The sequence below is a fragment of the Mandrillus leucophaeus genome, unplaced genomic scaffold, assembly GCF_000951045.1.
Source record: "Mandrillus leucophaeus isolate KB7577 unplaced genomic scaffold, Mleu.le_1.0 Scaffold46, whole genome shotgun sequence".
Lineage (NCBI taxonomy): Eukaryota > Metazoa > Chordata > Mammalia > Primates > Cercopithecidae > Mandrillus > Mandrillus leucophaeus.
The window spans coordinates 3,563,016-3,590,101 of NW_012104920.1; the positions used below are offsets into that span (position 1 = coordinate 3,563,016).

At 46.0% G+C, this 27,086-nt stretch overlaps 1 protein-coding gene across 1 annotated transcript in view; it reads left to right on the top strand.

Moving 5' to 3' along the window:
* Positions 1–4,721: 4,721 nt before the first annotated feature.
* NLRP1 (NLR family, pyrin domain containing 1) overlaps positions 4,722–27,086 on the top strand; it is a 54,426-nt gene continuing 32,061 nt past the window's right edge. The window contains exons 1-6 of the mRNA XM_011994673.1: positions 4,722–4,939; positions 5,263–5,535; positions 6,372–6,548; positions 7,157–7,360; positions 14,163–15,879; positions 20,633–20,803. Coding sequence (XP_011850063.1) covers positions 5,265–5,535; positions 6,372–6,548; positions 7,157–7,360; positions 14,163–15,879; positions 20,633–20,803 — 2,540 coding nt within the window. The 5' untranslated portion in view covers positions 4,722–4,939; positions 5,263–5,264. The remainder of the gene's footprint in view (positions 4,940–5,262; positions 5,536–6,371; positions 6,549–7,156; positions 7,361–14,162; positions 15,880–20,632; positions 20,804–27,086) is intronic.

Here is a 27,086-nt window from a genome sequence, read left to right on the forward strand (position 1 = left end):
CACATCCATTCCAGTCTGTAACTCACATCCATTCCCAATCTGTAACTCACATCCATTCCCAATCTGTAACTCACATCCATTCCCAATCTATAACCCACATCCATTCCAGTCTGTAACTCACATCCATTCCCAATCTGTAACTCACATCCATTCCCAATCTGTAACAACCCACATCCATTCCCAATCTGTAATAACCCACATCCATTCCCAATCTATAACAACCCACATCCATTCCCAATCTATAACTCACATCCATTCCAGTCTGTAATTCACATCCATTCCCAATCTGTAACCCATATCCATTCCCAATCTATAACCCACATCCATTCCCAATCTGTAACAAACCACATCTGTACTTTATTTGGCCAAAACTGCTCTTTCCACTGCGGTAGTCCCCACCCCTGCTCCGTTGGAAGTAGCCAATCAGGATCAGCTTAGACTGTACAGTCCAACTGCAGCCAATGGGGACCGGACACAGTATCAGGGACTGACTGTGTTAGGGATAAAAACCCCTTCCCTGCTTTGTTCAGTGTGCTCTTGCAGTGGCCAGAAGGGCAAGTGGCACCATTCTCCAGAAGTAAATTTGCCTTGCTGAGAAATCCTTTATTTGAGTGCTCATTTTCTTTGTGACTCCAAGCTCTTATTTCCAACAATACCAAGCACACATCTGAAGGGACTAGATATTTCTATGTCAATCATCCTGGAAGGAGGATAATCCTGGGGCCTGTGCTAGGAGTGATGTGAATGTAGGACAACTTGTTCTCTTTCTAAGTATTAGAGCCAGACAGACCTGGCCTCCAAAGGGCAGAGGAGGCTGGAGAATCTTGAGGCTGGGCAATGACCTGTCCGTGTATAATGGAAACCGCCAGAGCTGCAGAGAGCTCCAGCTGGAAAAGAGACAGCAGGGATGATCCTGGACCAGAGGGCTCTGAGGATAGTGTGAGCCACAGCTGTGGAGAGTGACGCCCTGATGTATTTACCGTCCTTCATCCCTGATCCTTGCGGAAGGTCTTGCTCAAAATCGTGTCCTCATATCATGGTGTCAGCTGTGCTATGAATTGGGAAAACCCCGTCCCACATTTCAGGAATGGGCCAGAAAAGAGCCATGCCCTAAAATGGTTGTGACAGAGAGGACACGTGGACCCAGCAACTTCAGGAGGATAGAAACGGGGTCTGAGACCAAGGGGGCGACAGCAAGATAGTCAAGACCAGTAGTCGGTCAGAGGGGAACCGAGGACTGACTTCAGAACCCCAAGAGGTAATGTCTGGGACATGCTTAGAAATAGGTGGGAGGAGGGGAATTTCAAGGAGGCCGATTTCCAGAAGTTACCCAGATCTGGATTCAAGTCATAGTAATTTGAACATAAAGAGAAAGCCTCACTGTACTCTGCTGGAGTATTGGCCATACAGATACTCCTCATGAGTTAAGTTTTCATTGAAAATAGCATGACTTGAATAAAAGTGAGCCTTAATACGTTCCTAAAATGCCTCAAAGAAAAGAAACAAAGACCCAAAGCACCAGAAACAGAGATAACTTTAAAACTTCAGGCTCAGAGAGGGCCAGTGAGTCCTCTCCACCAAACCCATGAGGCTGCTTCAATGCACAGAAAGTACTTGAGTGCCATCTAGTGGCCGGAGTGAGTAGCTGTTTAGAAGAATAAAAAGGAAAGGGTTCAAAAGACATTCCATGTCTGTGGCATTGATTGTGCTGACATTGTGGGCCAGGCTGTGATTTAGGCGTAGCGGATACAACAGCAAACAAAACAAGCAAAGTCCTGTCTCCAGGGACCTAACATTCTATTGGCAGGAGGGGGTGACAGAAGATAAACAAGTCTGTAACATCAGGCAGTAATAAGTGTCGTGCAGAGAAATGAAGCACCCACCTACTACTTAGCAGGAGGTTGGATAGCACACCTCTCAATATCTGGGGAGACCATTCCAAGACAATGGAAAGACTAGTGCAAAGGCCCTGGAGTGAGAGTATTCTTGGCGTATTCAAGGAACAGGCAAGAGATTACGAGGACCCAGAGCAGAGAGAGAGAGGGAGATAGTGTAGGAGATAATGCCGGAGAGATATCAGGGGCTAGATCATGCAGCCCCCGGGAGCCACTGGGAGGACTTTGGGGGATTTGGGAAGTTTTTGTTGTTGTTGTTTGGTTTTTTGTTTTGTTTTGTTTTGTTTGAGATTGAGTTTCATTCTTGTCGCCCAGACTGGAGTGCAATGGCATGATCTTGGCTCACTGCAATCTCTGCCTCCTGGGTTCAAGCGATTCTCCTGTCTCAGCCTCCTTAAGGATTATGGCGTGCGCCACCACACCAGGATAATTTTTTTTTTTCTTTTGTATTATCAGAGATGGGATTTCACCATGTTGGCCAGGCTGGTCTTGAACTCCTGACCTCAGGTGATCTGCCCACTTCAGCCTCCCAAAGTTCTGGGATTACAGGCATAAGCCACTGTGCCTGGCCAGATTTGGGAAGTTTTTTAATATTATTTCATAGGGACAGGGTCTTGACATGTTTCCCAGACTGGTCTTGAACTGCTGGCCTCAAGTGATCCTCCCGCCTCAGCCTCCCAAAGTGCTGGGATTACAGGCATGAGTCACCGCGCCTTTGGTTGGACTTTGGTTTTACTCAGAGTGAGATGGGGAGTATGGGAAAGTTTTGAGCTGAGAAGTGACCTGACCTAATTTATGCTTTAAGTGGATAATTCTGGCTGCTAGACGGAGCGTAGACGGTAAAGGGGCAGCGTCAGCATGGGTGGGGAACACGTGGGAGGTTAGCACAATGATCCCGGTAAGAGACGATTGAGGGCTGGACCCGCGGCCCCGGTGGGCATAGTGGGATGGGTCAGGTTTCTGATCTGTTTAACAGGTTGAGTGCATCTCCAGTGGCCAGTGATTTAATCAATTATGCCTATGAGGTGAAACCTCCAAGAAAACCCCACAGTTTTGTTTGTTTGGGGTTTGGAGAGCTTCCAGGTTAGTGAAGCAGGAAGGGGCAGGGAGAATGGGGTGCCCAGGAGGGCAAGGAAGCGCTGTGCCCCCTCCCCCACCCACATCTTGACTTTGGCATCTCTTCCATTTGGCTATTCCTGAGCTGTATCTTTCATCATGAACCGATAGTAATAAAGTGCTTTTCTCAGTCCTCTGAGTCATTTCGGTAAATTATTGAACTTGCCAGAGGCTGTGGAAACCCTTGCATTTGTCACCAAGTCAGTCAGAGGTGCCAGCGGTCTAGGCACCCCATTTGCAACTGGCATCTGATATGAGGCCAGCCCTTCACTGAGCCCCTAAACCTGTGGGGTTTGGTGCCGACTCCAGGCAGTTAGTGTCAGAATTGCACTGTAGGACACAAGTTGGTGTCAGAACTGGCTGGTGTTGAGGAGGAAAAAGAACCCACATAGCCCTCCCCCAGGCCATTCCTCCCACTATAGGGAGTCTTAGGGTCCTTCACAGAGTGCTCAGAGCCTCCTGATCATCCCACTTTTAGCACAGCGCTTTTCCACTTCTGGTCAGTCTGATGTTAGAATGCCCTACAATGTGCTTCTTAGCCATTTTTAAAAACTTAACATTTATAAAATTTATTTAGGCCAGGCACAGAGGCTCACACCTGTAATCCCAACACTTTGGGAGGCCAAGGTGGGCAGATCACCTTGGATCAGGAGTTCGACACCAGCCTGGCTAACATGGTGAAACCCCGTCTCTACTAAAATTAGAAAAAACATTAGCCGGGTGTGATGGTGCGCACCTGGAATCTCAGCTGCCCAGGAGGCTGAGGCAGGAGAATTGCTGGAACCCGGGAGGTGGACGGAGGTTGCGGTAAGCCGAGATCTTGCCACTGCGCTCCAGCCTGGGCGATAGAGAAAGACTCTAAGACCTTTTGCTGAATTGAAGCCTCTTGGTAAACCTATGATGTCTCATTTAATAGATGGGCAAACTGAGGCTCAAACAAATAAATCAGGCACATAAGGAGTCCTTGTCCAAGCAAGCCGTGGGTTGAAGCCTGGGCTCTGCCAGTCCAAGTGAAACCAAAGCATCTCCAGAAATTCCTGGTGGTGTGTTACATCAGCAAATGAGTTGGGTAATGTCATTCCTCAACCTGGAGTCAGCGGCATCTTGCAGATTCCACCAAAGAGGAAGTCCGCACCTAGCTCCCGAGGCCTGCTTGCGAGAATGAGGAAGGAGCGGTTCTGCTTTCAGGTGGAAGTGTTCACCAGCTAAGTGCTGGGCTGCCCACAAGGCAAACAGCGCCCTGGGCCTGGGACACATGCCTCAGTGCCCCTGGTAGCATGGCAGGACATGCAGTGCAACTCAACAAGCTCCCAAAACCATGAGAGGCTGGGAAAAACGCTCCCTGGCCCAGTTCTAATGTTTCCCAATAAGGAGCTGCCCGGGCAGACACAGGAGTCCCCGCCCATCCTGAGAGGCTGGTCCTGGATTGTAGACACAACTGCTTGGAAAGTCTCTGCATCCTGGCTCTGCAGACAGTCTCTAGGTGATGGGCGGGCGGAGTGCCCGTGTGTAGTATGGGTGTATACCTGCTGCAGCATCAGCTACTCTGGGCCTGTGCCCCTGGTCCGCCTATAGATGTCATGTGGCCCATCTGAATATGTGACTCTGAGTCTGGTCTACCCAGGCCTGGTTTGAGCCTACCCCCTGGCCACGCCCCTTGTGAGTTTCCTCCGGGGGAGGGGGGGCGGGTGACATTTCCTTCCCACTCTTGTTGACTGCGGGCTGTTCTTGCTGGTCGGTGCCCCAGGGCCAGGAGAGGTCTGACGAGACCTGGGAGCCAGTAGCCCTGGGCTCCGCTCTTGGGTTCTGAAAGCCTGTTCCTTGCTCTGCGGCTCCTCCTACCCCACCTCTTCTCAGCCTTGCAGCTCCACGGTTGATCTCAGGAGTCCAGGACCCAGGAGAGGGAAGAATCTGAGGAACACAGAACAGTGAGCGTTGCCCACACCCCATCCCCCGTCACCACATCTCCCCTCCCCCTCCCCGTCCCTGCCTGGTCCTGGGCCCCATCCCAGCACCTCCCTGTCAGCTGACTTCTTCCAGGGTCTCGCAGGCCCCTCTGGGCCCCTCCCTCCCCTGGCTTTTCCTACCACTCGGCATCTATCTGCAGGTGCCCTGGGATTTGTAAAACTGGGCTCTGAGTGCTGAATAGGAGACGGTAAGAGCAAGGCAAAGGACAGCACTGTTCTCTGCCTGCCTGATACCCTCACCACCCGTGAACCATCCCCCAGACGCCCCCTGAACTCTGGGACAGAGATGGCTGGCGGAGCCTGGGGCCGCCTGGCCTGTTACTTGGAGCTCCTGAAGAAGGAGGAGCTGAAGGAGTTCCAGCTTCTGTTCGCCAGTAAAGTGCACTCCAGCAGCTCTTCAGGTGAGACACCCGCTCGGCCGGAGAAGACGAGTGGCATGGAGGTGGCCTCATACCTGGTGGCTCAGTATGGGGAGCAGCGGGCCTGGGACCTAGCCCTCCATACCTGGGAGCAGATGGGGCTGTGGTCACTGTGCACCCAAGCCTGGGAAGGGGCAGGTGAGTAGCCAAAGGACCCCTCTGCCCGCTGAACATCCCCTGGCCCCGACTCCTGCCCTGCCCTGCCCTGCCCTCTTGGAACCCCCCCCCCCACCACTGAGCCCTCCCTGCCAGGCCTTCCTCTGGGCAGTGACGTGGAACTGCCCTGTCAAAGGTGGACCCAGGCCCCAGACTACACTTGAGCCGGGAGGCTTGCTGGGGGGCCCTTGCTCACCTCAGAGCCCCACACCGTCTCCTATTCAAGCGCATTCCCAGTACTTGCCTGGCATTGTAGTTATGAGCACAGACTTGGGAGTCAGTCTTTATCCCCAGTCCTGGCACTATTACCTTGGGCCAATCACTTCGCTGCTCTCTGCCTGTTTCTCTGCAAAATGGGAGAGTGAGAGCCCGCCTCTCTGGGCTGTGTGAGGGTTAAAAGAGATCATCCAGGTTAAACATTTAGCACAGTCTGATATACAGTAAGTGCTCAATAAATAAGATCTCCCCTGTTGTTGCTGCTGCTGCTGTTACTACTATTCACCACCCTGGGTGGCAGATGCCGTTGGCCCAATGAAGCACAGCTGAGGCTCGTGAGGAGCAGTGATTTACGCAGGGAGGTAGTCAGGACCAAGACAGATAACGCAAATTTCCTGATCCCAGACCAGGACTTTTTGCCTAGCAGTATCTGTAAGAGCATCATTCTTCAGACAAGCCTCTAGAGGAGGTTGTAGAGGGCTGCAGCGGGTTCGCTGGTGTATCCTGACCTCTCTTGGTTGAGACAGGAGACCTGCTCAGTTCCCTGGCACCTGGCCCTGTCCCTCTAATGTGTCTCCAACCTCTTTATCTCTTCCCTGTAGGCTACTCTCCCTCCTTCCCCTACAGCCCGAGTGAACCCCACCTGGGGTCTCCCAGCCAACCCACCTCCACCGCAGTGCTGAGGCCCTGGAACCGTGAATTGCCAGCGGAGTGCACCCAGGGCTCAGAGAGAAGGGTTTTGAGACAGCTGCCTGACACATCTGGACGCCGCTGGAGAGGTGAGGCTTGCTGAGTCCGGCCGACAGCCCTGGGTGGAGCTGCGAATCCGCTGGTGGGCCCCGCCCAGACGATCATGTCTGTGCATGGGGACCTTACATGGGTGACCTCAGAGGAAGGACAGGGGAGCCAGGGTGGGCTGTGAGAGGCAGGCCTGGAAGTGACCTTTCAGGGACCCCTCAGGGGAGAGATTGCACCCCTCCCCATTTGACAGATGGGGAAGCTGAGACCCGTATGAGTCAGGCCATGAGTCTTACCCAGCTGGGTGTCATGGGTGACATGGTCCTTGCCCGAGGAGAACTCGGCTCATAATATTGGTGGGCTGTGAAGATCCTGAGGGTCAGGGTGGTCCAGAAGTTCCGAGGAGGACTCTGTTTTCCAGACAGACCCCAAGAAGAGGCTAGGCTTAGTCCTCGGCCCAAGCCAGCTCCCTCACATGACTTCTCTCTTCACTACTAAGAGAATAAAATTGTCCCTCTACTTTGACATGGTTTTTAAAATAATAATATTAAGACCCATCTCTCAGGACTGTTGTGAGAGTTTAAAATATATGCACCTAAAAGAAAATAAATGTTCAGTAAATGGTCATTTTTCTTTTAATTCCCCCCAGAAATCTCTTCCTCACTCCTCTACCAAGCTTTCCCAAGCTCCCCAGACTTTGAGTCTCCAAGCCAGGAGTCGCCCAATGCCCCCACATCCACAGCAGTGCTGGCGAGCTGGGGATCCCCACCTCAGCCCAGCCTAGCACCCAGAGAGCAGGAGGCTCCTGGGACCCAGTGGCCTCTGGATGAAACGTCAGGAAATTACTACACAGGTGAGACCCTACTGAGCCCCTGGTGGGGTGGTGAGGTGGGAGAGGCAAATGCATGGACAGAGAGTCCCCTGGGGACCAGGTTGGCAGGCTGAGCAGAGGTTCTGGAAAACATCTGAAATTTCCCTCAGGAAATCCCACCCTTGGAGCCTCTCCACGGGTCCAAGGCACTGTTTCCAGGAGGCCCCTGGGCATCAAAATACAGATGTGTTACCCAGCACATCAGGGGGACAACAGAGCAAGGATGGGGGAGGCTGGATGGGGTTACACATCACCTGGTTTACTGGACAGGGCACTGGCCTGGGGTCAGGAGAGATGGGTTCAATTTCCACTGAGCTCCTCATCTCACAAGTGGCCTACAGCTAGTCCCATGCCCATCAGTGCTCACTGGACACTCTCTGGGTTAGACCATGTCCAGGGCTTTACGTGTACATTGGCCTTAAATTTTACAACCACTCCATGAGATAAATATTGCTATTATCATACCATGGAATGAGAAAACCAAGGATCAGAAAGATAGTCTCACAGTTAGTACTAGCAAAGATGGAATTCAGCCTTCACTCTCATCCAGCAATCCACACATTTAACTCTTACATAGGGGGTGCCCTCATGTGGGCAATGAGGACAGTCATACTAAAGCCACAGGTACAGAGGCTCCTGATGCCACAGGCTCCTTAACCACTAACTACACTGCCTCTCAATGCCAGGGGATGCTTCCTTTGAAATCTGGGAGATGTTAAGTTAAAAGGATTTCTTCTGCACCTAGCTAGGAGTAAACGTGTAGACTTCGTGGTCCTATATGGCCTAGGCTCAAAGTATATCAGTTTACTTAATTATTCACACCATTTGCCATTCAAAAAAAAAAAAAGAAGCAGCAGCCATGTAACAAACCTGCACATATACCGTCTGAGTCTAAAATAAAAAATAAACCCCTATTTTTAAAATCTTGATAGGGTATATAAGGAAAGATCAACATTCAAGTTAAACTAAGGAAAACAGAATCTGCAACAAAGTCAAGAAAGGAAGATTCTAATACTTGACTCTTAGTTGCTTCTTTCTGTATCTGAGAATCACAAAGATAACTTTTTCTCAAAATGATTTTGTGAATTAGAAAACCCAAATAAACAGTAAAGATAATTAAAACTGAAAAACAGAAAAGAAGAAAGGAAGAATATAAAGACATCAGAGCCATCTATAGAAGCATAAAAATGCAATAACTTTAAAAGTGAAAAAAACAAGTATGCAAACCACAAAGACTAACAGTGCTATAAATAAAGGTTCCATGGGTTGTGGACATTCTAGCACTGGAAAAAGGGGAAATATAATGGGTTACACAATACCTGTTAATAGAAAAGACCAATGCAAGGGAAATACGTTTTTCCCTGATTCAAAATTCTAAGGGAATTCTTCAAATAGGGAACTTTAAAAAAAAACCTTTTAGTTTCAGAAACACATGTGCAGGTTTGTTACATAGGTAAATTATGTGTCACAAGTGTTTGCTGTACAAATTATCTTGTCGCCCTGGTAATAAGCATGGTACCTTTTAGGTAGTTTTTGTTTTTGTTTTTTTGTTTTGTTTGTTTGTTTTGAGACGGAGTCTCGCTCTGTCGCCCAGGCTGGAGTGCAGTGGCACGATCTCCACTCACTGCAAGCTCCGCCTCCCGGGTTTACGCCATTCTCCTGCCTCAGCCTCCCGAGTAGCTGGGACTACAGGCGCCTACTACCATGCCTGGCTAATTTTTCGTCTTTTTAGTAGAGACGGGGTTTCATCACCGTGTTAGCCAGGATGGTCTCAATCTCCTGACCTCAGGATCTGCCTGCCTCAGCTTCCCAAAGTGCTGGGATTACAGGAGTGAGCCACCGCGCCTGGCTCGGCAGTTTTTTAGTCCTTACCCTCCTCCCACTCTTCACCATCAAAAGGTCACAGTATCTATTGTTCCTTTTCTTGTGTCCATGTGTACTCAATGTTTAGCCCTAACTTATGAATGAGAACATGCAGTATTTGGTTTTCTGTTCCTGTGTTAGTTTGCTTATAATGCTCTCCAGCTCCATCCAAGTTGCTGCAAAGGCATGATCTCCTTTTTTATGGCTGTGTAGTATTCCATTTGCAAATGTACCACATTTTCTTTAACCAGTCTATAGTTGATTCCATACTGGTGCTATTGTGACTAGTGCTGCAGTGAACATACATGTGCACGCATCTTTATGGTAGAATGATTTACATTCCTTTGGGTATATACCCAATAATGGGATTGCTAGATTGAATGGTAGTTCAGAGTTCTTTGGGAAATCGCCAAATTGCTTTCCACAGTGGCTGAACTAATTTACATTCTTACCAGCAGTGTACAAGTGTTCCTGTTTCTCTGCAATCTCACCAACATCTGTTATTTTTTGACTTCTTAGTTATAGCCATTCTGATTGGTGTGCAGTAGTATCTCATTGTGGATTTGATTTGCATTTTTCTAATAATAAGTGATATTGAGCATTTTTTCATATGCTGTTGGTCATGTGTGTCTTCTTTTGAAGTATCTATCAGCGTCTTTTGTCCAGTTTTTTTTTTTTAAGACAGTCTCGCACTGTCATCCAAGTTGGAGTGCAGTGGTGTGATCTCTGCTCACTGCAACCTCCCCCCTCCCAGGCTCAAGGGATTCTCCTGCCTCAGCCTCCCAAGTAGCTGGGATTACAGGTGTGCACCATCACGCCCGGCTAATTTTTGTATTTTTTAGTGGAGATGGCCTGTTGGCCAGGCTGGTCTCGAATTCCTGACCTCAAGTGATCTGCCCGCCTCAGTCCCCAAAGTGCTGGGATTACAGGCATGAGCCACCACGCCCAGCCATTTGTCCACTTTTTAATGGGATTATTTTTGACTTGTTTATGTGTTTAAGTTCCTTATAGATTCTGGATATTCCAACTTTGTCAGATGGGTAGTTTGCAAATATTTTCTCCCATTCTGCGGGTTGTCTGTTTACTTTGTGGGTAGTTTCTTTTGCTGTGCGGAAGTTCTTTAGTTTAATTAGGTCCCATTTGTCAATTTTTGTTTTCATTGCAATTGCTTTTGGCATCTTCCTCATGAAATTTTTGCCAGGACCTAGGTTCAGAATGGTATTTCCTAGGTTTTCTTCAGGGTTTTTAAAGTTCTAGGTTTTATATTTAAGCCTTTCATCCATCTTCCATTGATCTTTGTATATTCTATAAGGAAGGGGTCCAGTTTCAATCTTCTGCATATGGCTAGCCAGTTATCTCAGCATCACTTATTGAATAGGGAATCCTTTCCCCATTGCTTGTTTTTGTCAACATTATCAAAGATCAGGTGGTTGTAGGTATGCAGCTTTATTTTTGGGCATTTTATTCTGTTCCATTGGTCTGTGTGTCTGCTTTTGTACCAGTAGCATGCTGTTTTGATTACTGTAGCCTTGTAGTATAGTTTAAAAATAGGTAATGTGATGCCTCCAGATTTGTTATTTTTTACTTAGAATTGCTTTGGCTATTTGGGCTCTCTTTTGGTTCCATATTAATTTTAGAATTATTTTTCTAATTATGTGAAGAATGTCATTGGTTGTTTGATAGGAATAGCATTGAATCTGTAAATTGCTTGGAGTAGTATGGCCATTTTGACAATATTGATTATTCCTATTCATGAGCATGGAATGTTTTCCCTTTGTGTGTGTGTCATCTCTGATTTCTTTCAGCAGTGTTTTGTAGTTCTTGCTATAGAGATCTTTCACAATCCTGGTTAGATGTATTCCTAAGTACTTTTTTGTGGCTGTTGTGAATGGGATTGCATTCTTGATTTGGCAATCAGCTTGGATGTTGTTGGTTTATGGAAATGCACCAACATTGCACAATGTTACATAATACTTATTACCCAATAGAAGAAATTGATTTTGCATCCTGAAACTTTGCTGAAGTTGTTTATCAGATCTAGCAGATATGGGGCAGAGACTAGGAGGTTTTCTAGGTGTAAAATCATAACATCTGCAAACAGAGATACTTTGTCTTCCTCTCTTCCTATTTGAATGTCTTTTACTTCTTTCTCTTACCTGATTGCTCTGGGTAGGACTTCTAGTACTATGTTGAATAGATGGTGAGAATGAGCATCCTTGTCTTGTTCTGGTTCTCAAGGAGAATACTTCCAGCTTTTGCCCATTCAGTATGATGTTGGCTGTGGTTTTGTCATAAATGGACCTTATTATTTTGAGGTATGCTCCTTCAATGTCTAGTTTGTTGAGAGTTTTAACATTAAAGGATGTTGAATTTTATCAAATGCCTTTTCTGCATCTATTGAGATGATCATGTGGGGGCTTTTTTACTTCTGTTTATGTGATGGATCACATTTATTGATTTGCATATGTTGAATCAAACATGCATCCCAGAGATAAAACCTATCTGGTTGTGGTGAATTCGCTTTTTGATGTGCTGCTGGATTCAGTTTGCTAGTATTTTGCTGAAGATTTTTGCACCTATGTTCAAAAGGAGTCCCCGTCTCCTCAATTTTTTGGAATAATTTCAGTAGAAATTGTACCAGCTCTTCTTTATATGTCTGGTAGAATTCAGCTGTGAATCTATCTGGTCCTGGCCTTTTCTGGTTGTTAGACTTTTTGTTACTGATTCCATTTTAGAACTCATTATTGCTCTGTTCAGAGTTTTAATTTCTTCCTAGTTCAGTCTTAGGAATTTATTTCTTGTAGGTTTTTCTAATTTCTGTGTATAGAGGTGTTCATAATAGTCTCTGAGGGTTTTCTATATTTCTGTGGGGTCGGTGGTAATGTCCTCTTTGTCATTTCTTGTTGTGTTTATTTGGATCTTCTATCTGTTTTTTTCTTTATTAGTCTAGCTAGTGGTCTATCGATCTTATTTATTCTTCCAAAGAATGAACTTTTGGTTTTGTTGATCTTTTGTATGGTTTTTTCCATCTCAGTTTCATTCAGTTCAGCTCTGATTTTGGTTATTTCTTGTCTTCTGCTAGCTTTGGGATTGATTTGCTCTTGTTTTTCTAATTCTTCTATTTGCGACGTTAGGTTGCTAATTGGAGATTTTTCTAACTTTTTGATATGGGCATTTACTGCTATAAACTTTCCTCTTAACATCGTTTTATCTGTGTCCCAAAGATTTGGTATATTGTATCTTCGTTCTCACTGGTTTCAAAGAATTTTTTTATTTCTGCCTTAATTTCATTGTTTACCCAAACACCACTCAGGAGCAGGTTGTTTAATTTCTATGAATTGTATGGTTTTGAGCTATCTTCTTTGTATTGATTTTTTTCAATTGTGCAGTGGTCCAAGAGTGTGGCTGATATGATTTGTGTTTTTTTTTTAATTTACTGAGAACTTTTTATGGCAGATTGTGTGGTTGATTTTACAGTATATGCCATGCGCAAATGAGAAGAATATATATTCTGTTGTTTGAGGTGGAGAGTTCGGTAGATGTCTGTTAGGCCCATTTGGTCAAGTGTCGAATTTAGGTCCCAAATATCTTTGTTAGTATTCTGCCTTGATGATCTGTTCAATACTGTCAGTGAGTGTTGAAGTCTCCCGTTAGTACTATATGGTTATCCAAGTCTCTTCATCAGTCTCTTAGAACTTGTCTTATGAATCTGGGTGCTCCTGTATTAGGTGCATATATATTCATAATAGTTAAGTTGGCCGGGTGCGGTGGCTCACGCCTGTAATCCCAGCACTTTGGGAGGCCAAGATGGGTGGATCACGAGGTCAGAAGATCGAGACCATCCTGGCTAACACGGTGAAACCCCAACTCTACTAAAAATATAAAAAATTAGCCAGGCGTGGTGGCGGGTGCCTGTAGTCCCAGCTACATGGGAGGCTGAGGCAGGAGAATGGCGTGAACCTGGGAGGCGGAGCTTGCAGCGAGCCGAGATCGCGCCACTGCACTCCAGCCTGGGCGACAGAGCGAGACTCCGTCTCAAGAAAAAAAAAAAAAAGTTAAGTCTTCTTGGTGAATTGAACCCTTTATTATTATATAATGCCTTTCTTTGTCTTTGTTGAATGTTGTTGATTTGAAGTTTGGTCTGAGATTAGAATGGCAATCCATGCTTTTGTTTGTTTTCCATTTGCTTGGTGGATTTTTCCCCATCCCTTTACTTTGAGTCTATGAATGTTATTGCATCCGCAGGCTCCATGCTGCTGCGGATGTCTGGGAGACGGTGAGAACACGCCTGAGTGTTATCTGCACTGGGGGCAAGGGACCCCCATCTGTCATCCACTAAGGGCATCTCCTGGACTGGAGAACTATCCCCCAGTATTTCTGGCCTGCCTGGCTTACAGGCAGAAAGAGCCCTCAGACAGATGACCACAGCTGTTGCCGAGAGACACGGTTGGCAGGTACCGCAACAGCAGATGCTCAGGGGATGCTGTCAGCATCTGCTACACACTCTGGTATCTCCTCCACAACTCCATGACCTCCTACAACCCCCAGCTTATGGATGAGAAAACTGAGGCTCACAGGGGCTAATGGCGAGCATCACATGCTTAGTGAGGACAGAGAGTTGTGTCTGTTTTGTTCACTCTTTATCCCCAGCCCCCGTAGCAGCACCTGGCACATAGTAAGCCCTTGATAAATATTCAGTGAAGGAAAGTCATTCAGGGAGTGTGACTTGATTGAGTCAAGACTTGAACTGGGATCTTCTACCCCAAAGCACATGTCCCTTCCGCCGCATGGCGAGAACATACCAGTGTCTGCAGCCAGCGCAGTGTGTGGCTTGGAATAGGTGCCTAAAACAGTTGTTTAATTAATTCACTCATTCTTCTATTCTCTACCTTTATGTTCCTTCTTTCCCTCCCTTACTTAGGAATCAGAGAAAGAGAGAGAGAGGAATCAGAGAAAGGCAGGCCTCCATGGGAGGCAGCAGTAGGAACGCCCCCACAGGTGCACACCAGCCTACAGCCCCACCGCCACCCATGGGAGCCTTCTGCGAGAGAGAGCCTCTGTTCCACATGGTCCTGGAAAAATGAGGATTTGAACCAAAATCTCACACAGCTGCTACTTCTACGAAGACCTCACCCCAGAAACCATAAGCCGCTGGTCAAGGGAAGCTGGCCTCATGATGCGGAGGAGGATGTGGAGGAGGATCGAGGACGTTTAATTGAGATCAGAGACTTATTTGGCCCAGGCCTGGATACCCAAGAACCTCGCATAGTCATACTGCAGGGGGCTGCTGGAATTGGGAAGTCAACACTGGCCAGGCAGGTGAGGGAAGCCTGGGGGAGAGGCCAGCTGTATGGGGACCGCTTCCAGCACGTCTTCTACCTCAGCTGCAGAGAGCTGGCCCAGTGCGAGGCGGTGAGTCTCGCTGAACTCATCGGGAAAGACTGGACAGCCGCTCAGGCTCCCATTAGACAGATCCTGTCCAGGCCAGAGCGGCTGCTCTTCATCCTCGACGGTGTGGATGAGCCAAGATGGGTCTTGCAGGAGTCGAGTTCCGAGCTCTGTCTGCACTGGAGCCAGCCGCAGCCGGCGGATGCACTGCTGGGCAGTTTGCTGGGGAAAACCATACTTCCCGAGGCATCCTTCCTGATCACGGCTCGGACCACAGCTCTGCAGAACCTCATTCCTTCTTTGGAGCAGGCACGCTGGGTAGAGGTCCTGGGGTTCTCTGAGTCCAGCAGGAGGGAATATTTCTACAAATATTTCACAGATGAAAGGCAAGCAATTAGAGCCTTTGGGTTGATCAAAACAAACAAAGAGCTCTGGGCCCTATGTCTCGTGCCCTGGGTGTCCTGGCTGGCCTGCACCTGCCTGATGGAGCAGATGAAGCGGAAGGAAGAACTCACACTGACCTCCAAGACCACCACGACCCTCTGTCTGCATTACCTTTCCCAGGCTCTCCAAGCTCAGCTGTTGGGGCCCCAGCTCAGGGACGTCTGCTCTCTGGCTGCTGAGGGTATCTGGCAAAAAAAGACCCTTTTCAGCCGAGATGACCTCAGGAAGCATGAGTTAGATGGGGCCATCATCTCTACCCTCTTAAAGATGGGTATTCTTCAAGAGCACCCCATCCCTCTGAGCTACAGCTTCATTCACCTCTGTTTCCAGGAGTTCTTCGCAGCAATGTCCTATGCCTTGGAGGATAAGAAGGGGAGAAGTAAACATGCTAATTGCATCATAGTTTTGGAAAAGTTGCTAGAAGCATATGGAACGCATGGCCTGTTTGGGGCACCAACCACACGTTTCCTATTGGGCCTGTTAAGTGATGAGGGGAAGAGAGCGATGGAGAACATCTTTAACTGCCGGCTGTCTCAGGGGAGGAACCTGATGCAGTGGGTCCCGTCCCTGCGGCCCCTGCTGCAGCCACACTCTCTGGACTTCCTCCACTGTTTGTACGAGACTCAGAACAAAACGTTCCTGACACAAATGATGGTCGATTTCCAAGAAATGGGCATGTGTGTGGAAACAGACATGGAGCTCCTGGTGTGCACTTTCTGCATTCAATTCTGCCGCCACGTGAAGAAGCTTCAGCTGATTGAGGGCAGGCAGCACAGACCAGCATGGAGCCCCACCGGGATAGTCCTGTGAGTACCCAAAATACCCATGCCTCCGGCCCTCTGTCGGTCCATAAGCCCGAGTGACCTGAGCACCAGAGGCGCGCTCCCTGAGCCTGGCCAGGGGCGGGGTGGCTAAAGGGTCAGGGTCGCCAGCGACTTCTACCTACCCAATCTGACCACCATGCTCTGTCCACCTAAGCCCCTCTGCAGTGCCCGGCTGTGGGGCAAGCCTTGCCTGCTTCTGGAGAGGCCACTGCGCCGCGCCATGTCTGCACCTCTCCTTCTACCCTTAGAATGACCGCCCACCTTCTCTCCTGGACGTGCTCCCACCTTCCTGCTGACCTTAGCTACCCCCACACTCCGCAAGGATCAGGCAGCCCCCCTACCCCTGCTCCTCTCTCTGGGCGTTCATTCTCTCAGAGAAATTGCTCCTCCAGCTGCTTCAGGAACCCTCTCCATGACAACGACATTGGCCCTGGGATCTTCCCCAGCAGCTCGCAGAAAGAGTTTCCTATTTTTCCCTGCAAAACTGACTTCATAATTATTTGTGACCATGGTGCCACCATTGCCCCAGGCACTCAACCTGAAACCCACCCTCTGGTTGTGTAAGAGCAGCTTCCTCTAACCATTCTCCAGCCCGCAACCCTGAGAAGTTCCCCATCCTGGTTCCCCGACTTCTGTCGCAGTATTGACCACATGGTATTGGTATGTGTCTATGTCCTGCTTTAGATGATTCATTCCATAAGTATTTATTCAGCACTGATTCTATGCCAGGCCCTACAGATCACAGATTAAAAAGCGCGATACCTGCCTTAAGGAGCTCAAACAATAGGGGAGAAGACAAACATTCATTTAATGACAACAGAGTGTGGTGCCTACAACAGTAGCGGTATGGACAAGGTACTGTGGTGGCCCAGGGAAGGGAGTGATCACACGAGTGGACAATGAAGATTCTCAGAGGAAGAAATGTTTGGTGTGGGTCTTCATATTCAAATTTTTAAAACTTTTTCTCACAATGAAATTCATGTTCATTATGGGAAAAAAAAAAAAGATGTGTAGGCTGGGTGAAGTGCCTCCACCTGTAATTCCAGCACTTTGGGAGGCCGAAGCAGGTGGATCACTTGAGGCCAGGGGTTCAAGACCAGCCTGGCTAACATGGCAAAACCCCATCTCTACTAAAAAATACAAAAATTATCTGGGCATGGTGGCACACGCCTGTAATCCCAGCTATTAGGGAGGCTGAGGCATGAGGATCACTTGAATCTGGGAGACAGAGTTTCCAATCAGCTGAGATCGCAATACTGAACTCCAGCCTGGGCAACAGAGCCAGACTCTGTCTCAAAAAAAAAAAAAAGAAAGGATATGTACATAAGCAAAAAGATGAAAAGTAGTATCAACCAGAATTCTATCACTCTGAAATGAAATGACCATCATTAAAAATTGGCCGGGTGTGGTGGCTCACACCTGTAATCCCAGCACTTTGGGAGGCCGAGGCAGGTGGATCACCTGAGATCAGGAGTTTGACACCAGCCTGGCCAACATGGTGAAACCCCGTTTCTACTAAAAATACATAAATTAGCCAAGCATGGTGTCAGGCACCTGTAATCCCAGCTGCTCGGGAGGCTGAGGCAGGAGAATCGCTTGACCATTCAGGGGCAGACGTTGCAGTGAGCTGAGATTGTGCCACTTCACTCCAGCCTGGGCAAAAGAGCAAAACTCAGTCTCAAAAAAAAAAAAAAAATTAGTGGTCAATTGTAAGAACCCCAGTCTTTTTTCTATGTACATTTCTATGGCGAAATCAAACCATATTGTACATTTTATTTTATAGTCAGTTTTATTTTCTTCATATATCAAGGCTATCTTCTTGTGTGTGGGTGTGGGGTTTTGTTTTTCTTTGGTTTGTTGTTGTCTGAGACAGAGTCTCGCTCTGTCACCAAGGCTGGAGTGCAGTGATGCAGTCACAGCTCACTGTAGCCTGGACCACCCAGGCTTAAAGGATCCTGTTACCTCAGCCTCCCTAGAAGCTGAGACTATAGGAGCATGCCAACATGCAACGAGAATTTTTGTAAAATTTTTGCATAGAGATGGGGTTTCGCTACGTTAACCAAGCTGGTCTCAAACTCCGGGGCTCAAGCAGTCTGCTCACCTGGACATCCCAAAGTGCTGGGATCATAGGCGTGAGCCACCATGCCCAGCCTTTCATATACATATGTGTGTGTGTGTGTGTGTAGAGAGAGAGAGAGATACAGAGAGAGAGACAGACAGACAGTCTCGCTCTGTCACTAGGCTGGAGTGCAGTGGCATGATCTGGGCTCACTGCAACCTCTGCCTCCCAGATTCAAGCAATTCTCATGCCTCAGCCTCCAGAGTAGCTGGGATTACAGGCACGCGCCGCCACACGCAGCTAATTTTTTTGTCTTTTTAGTAGAAACGGGGTTTCACCATGTTGGCCAGGCTGGTCTCGAACTCCTGACCTCAAATGATCCTCCTGCCTAGGCCTTCCAAAGTGCTGGGGTCACAGGCGTGAGCCACCATGCCCAGCCCTTCATATATTTTTAAGTAGTCTGATACAACACCATTTTGAACGACCACATGCTATTCCATAGGGAAAGTGCCATGGCTGATTTGACCATTCTCCTGTTCTTGGCCATTGTAAGCTGTTTCTAGTTGTTCATAGTTATAAATGTGAGGTAGGTTTTAAAGGACCTGGATACAGGTACTGCAAGTAGCAGTGGACAGATGGGAAACCTTCAAAGAGTTCCAAGCAGCTACAGACAGAGGCCAGATGGTGGCTGGCCAGGGGATGGGGACTGGGATGGGCAAAGGGAACCGAGAACACCAGGCCAGAGAGGAGAGTTTGGGATGGGCGGGAGCAAGTGGAGCTTAAGAGAATGCCATGGGAAAGTCAGAGGCTTCAGCCGCAAGTGGGAGGAGAAATTTTCAAGGAACTGAATTGGCTAGTCTAGGCAGACAGAAGAATAAGCCGTCTACTATAAACAAGAAAGTTCAGGAAGAAGGGGTAGAGGTTGGCCAAGGGCTGTGGGAAGGAAGAGGAGAACCAACCAGAGATATTAAATGAAGATGGCAGGATGGGAGGTTCCAGGTATTCGGCGTGTGATTAAGCATTGTGCATTTTCAAATATAAATTTTTATTTTTTTTCCAGTCACTTTGATTAAGGATGGCAAATGCTGACGGAAATAAAAAATATAAAATGTATTTTTCAAGTTTCACAAAACTAAATGTAAAAGAAATTCAAATAAACTTTCATTTATGGCTTTTTTTCGTGTGTGTGTGTGTGTGTGTGTGTGTGTGTGTGTGCGTGTCTGTGTGGGTGTGTGTCTGAGATGAGATCTCGCTGTGTCTCCCAGGAATAGTGCGGTGGCATGACCATACCTCACTGCAACCTTGGCCTCCCAGGTTCAATCCATTCTCCTGCCTCAGCCTCCTGAGTAGCTGGGACTACAGGTGTACACCACCACGTCGGCTAATTTTTTTAATTTTCTGTAGAAACAGGATCTTACTATGTTGCCCAAACTCCTGGGCTCAATCGATCTTCCTGCCTCTACGTCCTAAAGTACTGGGATTACAGGCAAGAGCCACTGCACTCAGCTGGCTTTTTCTGTATGTTTGTAGTACTTGTACTTCCACAGTTACTACAACTTAAAACGGCTCTAGGACTTTCGGGATACTCAGTAGTAGCTTTTAATTCTCACATACCCCTCTGCAGCAGGTGCTGTTGCCGTCCTCTTTTTGCAGCTGAGGAGATGGAGTGAGGCACAGAGGAGCAGAGCCCACGTGCAGGCAGCTCCTTGTCTCTGCTTCTTTCCCCCACGTGGCTCTGCAGACTTACGGAGAAAGATGAATTAAGGTTGGGGACTTGTTGGGACAAATTAGATCAAAGAATTACTGGGATGTCGAGGTGGGGATATCCGGCCAGAAAATAGAAAACTCAGTCTGAAACTTGGAATAGAGCTTTGAGTAGTCGAAGCCTTGGAGGTAGATGAGGTCATCAAAGTAGTGTGTGAAAACAGATCGATGAAATGAAATCCCATGAGTCGGAGTCCACTCTAACACTCTCAGACAAAGCCCATCATCCCCTCCCCTCAGGCTGCAAATATTCCCTCCTAGGGCGCTCCCCACAGCCGTCTCTCTCCTGCAGACCCTCTCCATGATCTTGTTATCCTGGGAAGGGGATAGGGTCCCCTGTGAGCCAACCCGGACAGTAGTGCATATGATCATACACAGTCTTCCATGACAACACCTTCCTCAGGCCATCTCTCCCAGGCTCTGCTCCTGCCTCCCATCTTCTTTCCTGGGCACTGGGACTCCAGAATGTCTGTGCCAAAGGAACACAGGTGTGTCTGCGTCAAAGGGAGGAAGGCTGTCAAATTTTTTAATGAAAAATTGTTTTGTTATCTGCAGTGCCCAGCACAGAAGCCAGGCCCTATGCTGAGCAGTGCAGATTAAAAAAAAAAAAAAAAAGACAAATGTCTGTCCCTGCCCTCAAAGAACTCCCAGACTGAGGTGGAAACAGACATACAAGATGAACACTTCAGTGTGCTATGGTAAGGGCTGTAGAATGAGGAGCCACATGGAGGAGAGGGACCTAGCCCTGGGTGACAGGGGCGGACAGGCAGGGAGGCTGGTCAGTCCTGGAGATGGCACTACCCGCTGTGGCCTGGTGCTCAGGAGGACAAAGCCCAATTGTGTTGTGCAGAGCTGGGCACCTCAAACCCCTGCCAGACACATCACATCTCTCCTGTCCTCTCTGCCCCTCAGGTTCAGGTGGGTCCCAGTCACGGATGGCTACTGGGAGATTCTCTTCTCCGTCTTCAAGGTCACCAGAAACCTGAAGGAGCTGGACCTAAGTGGAAACTCGCTGAGCCACTCTGCAGTGAAGAGTCTTTGTAAGGCCCTGAAACGCCCTCGCTGCCTCCTGGAGACCCTGCGGTGAGTCTGACCTGGGTTCTGCTCTGAAGCAGGGACGGGGAAGAGATCCAAGGCGGAAGCTGAGTCTGGGCTGAGGGATTTGTCTTTGTATTTATCAAATATTCGTTGAGGCCCTCTCTGGCCAGGGTGACTTTAGTAAACACAGGTAGGATTTCTGGCTCATAAAAAAAAAAATTCCTTCATAAAGTGAGGTTTGAGGGAGGTCTGAAGAATACAGAGGATTTAACTAAGCGAAGCAGGAAGGAAAAATTCCAGGAAAAGAGAATAAGCACGTACAAAGGCTCTGTGCAGAAGGCAGGATGAGGCGGTCAAGGAATTGAAAGCAGGCCAGTGTGGCTGGAGGGCAGGTAGCAAAGGAGTGAGATAAGGCCACAGATACCAGCAGGAACCAGACTATGCAAGGTTTGGGCGCCATGTTGGATTTGGGGTCTTTTCCTGATGGTGTGGAATTTTAAGCAGAAGGTTGACAAGATCAGTACATTTTCAAAATAGAAACTGACTGCAACATGAAAGATGGATTGGAAGAGTGCAAAAGTAGAGGTTGGGAAACCAATTAGTAAGAAAATTGCAGTAGTCCCTGCGAAGATGGTGATAGCTTAGACTAAGGAAAATTATAGTACTTTTTGTAACAGACAGTCATAGCTTGGACTATGGTATTGGCAATGGATATGGAACAAAGTGGCTAGATGTAAGAGAGCTGCAAAAGTAAAATCAACTAGGCTCAGTGATGGATTGAATTTAGGGAAAAAAGGAAGAGGAAGATATCAAGGATGATTTTAGGTTTCTGACCAAAGCAGCTCATGGGGTAGTGGCACCTTCATTAAGATGGGGAATACGAAAAGAAAAGTGATTTGGGGGGTGGAGCGTCATGAGTGTGATCTTGTGCTTGCTGATTTCAAGATCCTTTCAGGGTATCCAACTGGACATGCCAAATAGGTATCAAATAAAGCTCTATCCAAAGATAAGATTGCCCCATAAAACAAATCTCAACAAATTTACAAGGACTGAAATCATACAGAGTATATCCTCTGACCATGATAAAATGAAATTAGAAATCAACAATAGAAGGAAAGTTGAGGAGTTCATAAATACACTGAAATTAAAACCACACTCCTAAATAACCAAGGGTCAAAGAAGAAATCACAAAGGAAATTGGAAAATACTTTGAGAGGGATGAAACCAAAATCACAACATGCCAAAATGTATTGGATGCAGCTAATGCAGTGCTTAAAGAGAAATTTATAGTTATAAATGCCTCTATTTAAAACAAAAAAAAAAGGAAAGATAGAGCCAGACATGATGGCCCATGCCTATAATCCCAAAGCTTTGGAAGGCCAAGGCAGGACGATTGCCTTAGGCCAGGAGTTTGAGACCAGCCTGGGCAACATACAGAGATCCTGTCTCTACGGAAACATAAAATAAAAAATTAGTTGAGAATGATGTGTGCCTGTTGTCATAACTACTTGGGAGGCTGAGACGGGAGGATCACTTGAGCCCAGGAATTCAACACTGCAGTGAGCTGTGATTATGCCACTGCACTTCAAGGTGGGCAACAGAGACAGATCTTATCTCTACAAAAGTTTTTTTAATTAATGAAAAAATGAAAAGATACCACTACACACTTATCAGAATGGCCAAAATCCAAAACACTGACAATACCAAATGCTGGTGAGGATGTGGAACAACAGGAACTCTCGTTCATTGCTGGTGGGAATGTAAAATGAGACAGCCCCTTTGGAATACAGTCTAGCAGTTTTCTACAAAACAAAATATACTTTTACCATAGGATCCGGCAATCGCACTCCTTGATATTTACCAAAATGAGTTGAATACCTCTGTCCACACCAAAACCTGCACGCGAATGTTTATGGCAGCCTTGTTCATCATTGCTAAAACTTGGAAGCAAGCTGTCCTTCAGAGAGTGAATGGATTCATAAATTGTGGTACAAACAGACAGTGGACTATTATTCAATGCTAAAAAGAAATAAGCTGTCAAGCTACAAAAAGATACGGAGAAACTTTAAATGCATGTTACTAAAAGAAGCCAATCTGAAAAGGCTACATGCTGTATGATTCCAACTGTGTGACATTCTGGAAGAGGCAAAAACAAGGAGATAGTAAAAAGATTAGTGGTTTCCAGGGCTTGGGGGAAGGGAGGAATTAATAGAGCACAGAAGAGTTTTAGGGCAGTGAAACTATTCTGTATACTATAATCGTGCATACGTATAATTTTACAGCAATCAAAATCCATAGAATGGACACCACCAAAAGTGAGCCCTAATGTAAACTATGGACTTCGGGTGATGATGTGTCCATGTCAGTCTACCAGTTGTAACAAATGTCACCACAATGTACTAGTGTGGTACAGCATGTCAATAGTGGGAAAGATTGTATGAGGGATGCGGGGACAGGGAGTATATGGGAACTCTCTGTACTTTTTGCTCAGTTTTACTGTGAACCTAAAACTACTCTAAAAAATAAAATCTATTGAAGAAGGAAGAGAAGAAGAAGTGGAGAAGTCTCAAATCAGCAACCTAAACTTACACTTTAAGAATTTGTTTTCCTTAGGTCTTTCATGTTAGTAAAGAAATTTTTTAAAAAAGCAAACAAAACCAAAAGCAAGCAGGGGGAAAGAAATAATAAAGACTAGAGTAGAGATAAATGAAACAGAGAATAGAAAACAATACAGAAAACCAATGAAACTAAACGTTAGTTCTTTAAAAATACCAACAAAATTTGACACCTTTTAGCTAGACTAACTAAAATTAAAAGTAAGAAGATTCAGATTACTAAAATCAGAAATAAAAGATGGGGTATCACAACTGAACTTCCAGAAATAAAAGGATTATAAGTGAAAATTATGAAATTTTGTAAGCCAACAAATTAGATAACCCAGATGGAATGGGCCAACTTCCAGAAAGACTCAAATACCTAAACTGACTTAAGAAGAAATACAAAATCTTAATAGACTTGTAACACACACAGATATTGAATTAGTAAGTTAAAAACTTTCTATGAAACAAAATCCAGGTCCAGATGGCTTTACTGGTGAATTCTACCAAATATTTAAGGAAGAATTAACACTTATCTTTTCAAACTCTTCCAAAAATAGCAGAAAACAGAAAACATGCCAATTTGTTCTATGAGACCAATATTACCCTGATACCAAAATTAGACTAAGATAACCAAAAGCATCACAAGAGAAAAAAAAATCTACAAGCCAACATCCTTTATGGATATATGTGCAACATTACATAACAAAATACTGGCAATATATAAAAAGGATTGTAGACCATGACCAAATGGGATTTATCCCAAGAATACAAATTGAGTTTAACCTAAGAAAATTGATCAATGTAATGCAAGATGTTAATAGAACAAAGAACACAAACCAATGGTTATCTCAAAGACAAAAAAAAAGCATCTGACAAAATCCAACACCTTTTCATATTGAAAACACTCAGCAAACTAGAAATAAAAGGGAACTTTATCAACCTGATAAAGTTGTTACCAGTGAAAAACCCACAGCTAACATTATACTTAATGGTGGATGACTGAGTGCTTTCCCCCTAAGATTAGGAATAAGACAAAGATGTCTGTTCTTGCCATTTCTATTCAACATTGTACTCAAGGTTCCATTCAGAGCAATTAAGCAAGAAAATGAAATTAACGGCTTCCAGATTGAAAAGAAAGTAAACTACTATTTGCAGGTGACATGACGTTGTATGTAGAAAATCCTAAGAACTCTACACATATTCAAATTAGGGCCAGGTGTGGTGGCTCATGCCCTGTAATCTCAGCACTTTGGGAGGCTGAGGTGGGTGGATCGCTTGAGTTCCGGAGTTCAAGACCAGCCTGGGTAACGTGGCAAAACCCTGTCTCTACCAAAACTACAAAAAATTAGCCGGGCGTGGTGGCACACTCCTATAGTCCCAGCTACTCAGGAGGCTGAGGTAGGAGAATTGCTTCAGCCTGGTAGGCAGAGGTAGCAATGAGCTGAGATTGTGCCACTGCACTCCCACCCGGGTGACGAAGGGAGACCCTGTTGAAAAAGAAAGAAAAAAAACCCTACAATTTCAGCAAGGTTTCAGGAAACAAGATCAATATACAAAAATTTGTTGTACTGCTATACACTAGCAGTAAATAATCCAAAAATTAAATTAGGAAAACAATAAATTTAACAAAAGAAAGCTTGTACACAGGGAACTATAAAAAATGGTTGAAAGAAATCATATGAGACCTAAACAAATGAAAAGATGTCCCGTGTTCAAAGATCAGAAGACTTGATATTATTAAAATGACAATACCCTCCAAACTGATCTACAGATTCAACACAATCCCTGTCAGAATCCCAGCTGCCATTTTTGCAGAAATGGACAAGCTGATTCTAAAATTCACAGGCAAAAATAAGATTGCATGTCAAGCCTGGGGAACACCCCCACCCCAGTATTTAATGGCCAAAGAAGAGCCAACAAACAAGCCTGAGAAGGAGGGGCCACATAGATGAAAGGGACACCAGGAAAGAGAGGTGTCATGGAACCCAACAGAGCAGAGGGTCTCAAGGAGGTCAGCAGGGGCTACTGCTGCTGGGAGGTCAAGTAAGATAAGTACTGAAATTTGTCCATAGGATTAGTGATAGGAAAGTCATGAATAACCTCAGCAGAAGTAGCTTACATGGCATGAAGAGGCCAGAATGCAGACTGGAGTGGATTAAAGAGGGAGAAAGAGGTTAAAAAATGAGACCACAAATACACTTTTTTCAAAGACTTTGATACTGAAAAGGAGGAAAGCACTAAAGCAGAGGGGATGGTGGGCTGAGTCAATGTATGTGTCTGTCCACCTGCTTACTTGCATTTAAGAAGGAAAAGATCTCAGTTTGAGAATCAGTGGAGGAGGTGTGATAAAAGACACAAGAAGGAGAAGGAATCATTGATGACTCTCTCTCTTCAGAGGGAGGAGGGAGGAGAAAGATTGGCCTTGGAAGAGGGAGGAAATGTCTCCTTTACTGTAACAGGAGGGGAGATGAGGACAGGGAAGAGAGAAGTAGGAACATAGGTTTCACTCTGAGAAGCTGAGAGGTTCCCATCTGATGGCTTCATTTTTGTCTGAGAAATAGGAATTCAGTTGTCTGCTAGGAGTGAGTGTGAGGGTTGAGGTGCTGGATGTTTGGAAAAGGCAAGATCTTCAAATGGCCATAATAGAGTGTGAGATCTCTGCCTGTCAGGCATTTCTGTGGCCCATGTGAGGGTCATGGTCATGATTCCAGATGGCAGCCACATTCCCTGTTGCACAGGTGGGAGTTGGGGTGGAGAGTGGGAAGATAGCAGAATTCAGGGTTAGCCAGAGGAATGTGATGGAAGGTCAGAGGGTAAGAAATTCAGGGATACTGCCAATGAAGGATCATGGAATCTAAGCTACATTCTAAGGAAATTGAAGAAAAGAAAGTGATAAGAGATTGAGAGAAGGGAGATTGCAAAAAAGGAAAGCAATCAAGAGATTGCTCACTGAAAAGGAGTTACAGTGGGAGAAGTTGAGCAGGCAGAGTAAGGAGGCAAGCCCAGCCTCGTGCTGTGACTTTCTGTATCCATGAGGCTGTTCTACCTACTCCTAAGACCTATCCAAGGAGAACCACCAGAGTCCAGTAACAATGCTTTTGAGTAGGACTAAGGAATCCTGGTGATTTCTTCACACCCCAGTAGGAAGACACTAATCTTCAATGTACTCTTTTTACATTGGCATAGAATTTCACTATCTCAAACCCAAACACCTCCATATCCATTAATTCCTTGGGCCTTCCAAAAAACACCCTGCAAAAATGGCAGAGCAGGGACAATTATTTCCATTTTCCATATATAAAGAACGGACTGGGGAAGGACATTCCCTGGAGCCAGATACACACAGTTCAAATCTTGCCTCTAACAGTTACACATTGAAAACTATGGGTAGGTTTATTTAGCAAGTTTCAGTTTACTCATTAACATGGATTTACTATGTCTATTGCACAAGGTGGCTACAAAGTCAAAGGAGATCATGTGTGCTGTGTACTTATAGTCATGTATGCTGTGTACTTAGGATCGTGTATACTATGTACTTAGGGTCATATATGCTATGTACTTAGGGTCATGTATGCTAGGTACTTAGGATCACGTATGCTATGTACTTAAGATCACGTATGCTATATACTTAGGGTCACGTATGCTATGTACTTAGGACATATATGCTATATACTTAGGGTCATGTATGCTATGTACTTAGGATCACGTATGCTATGTACTTAGGGTCA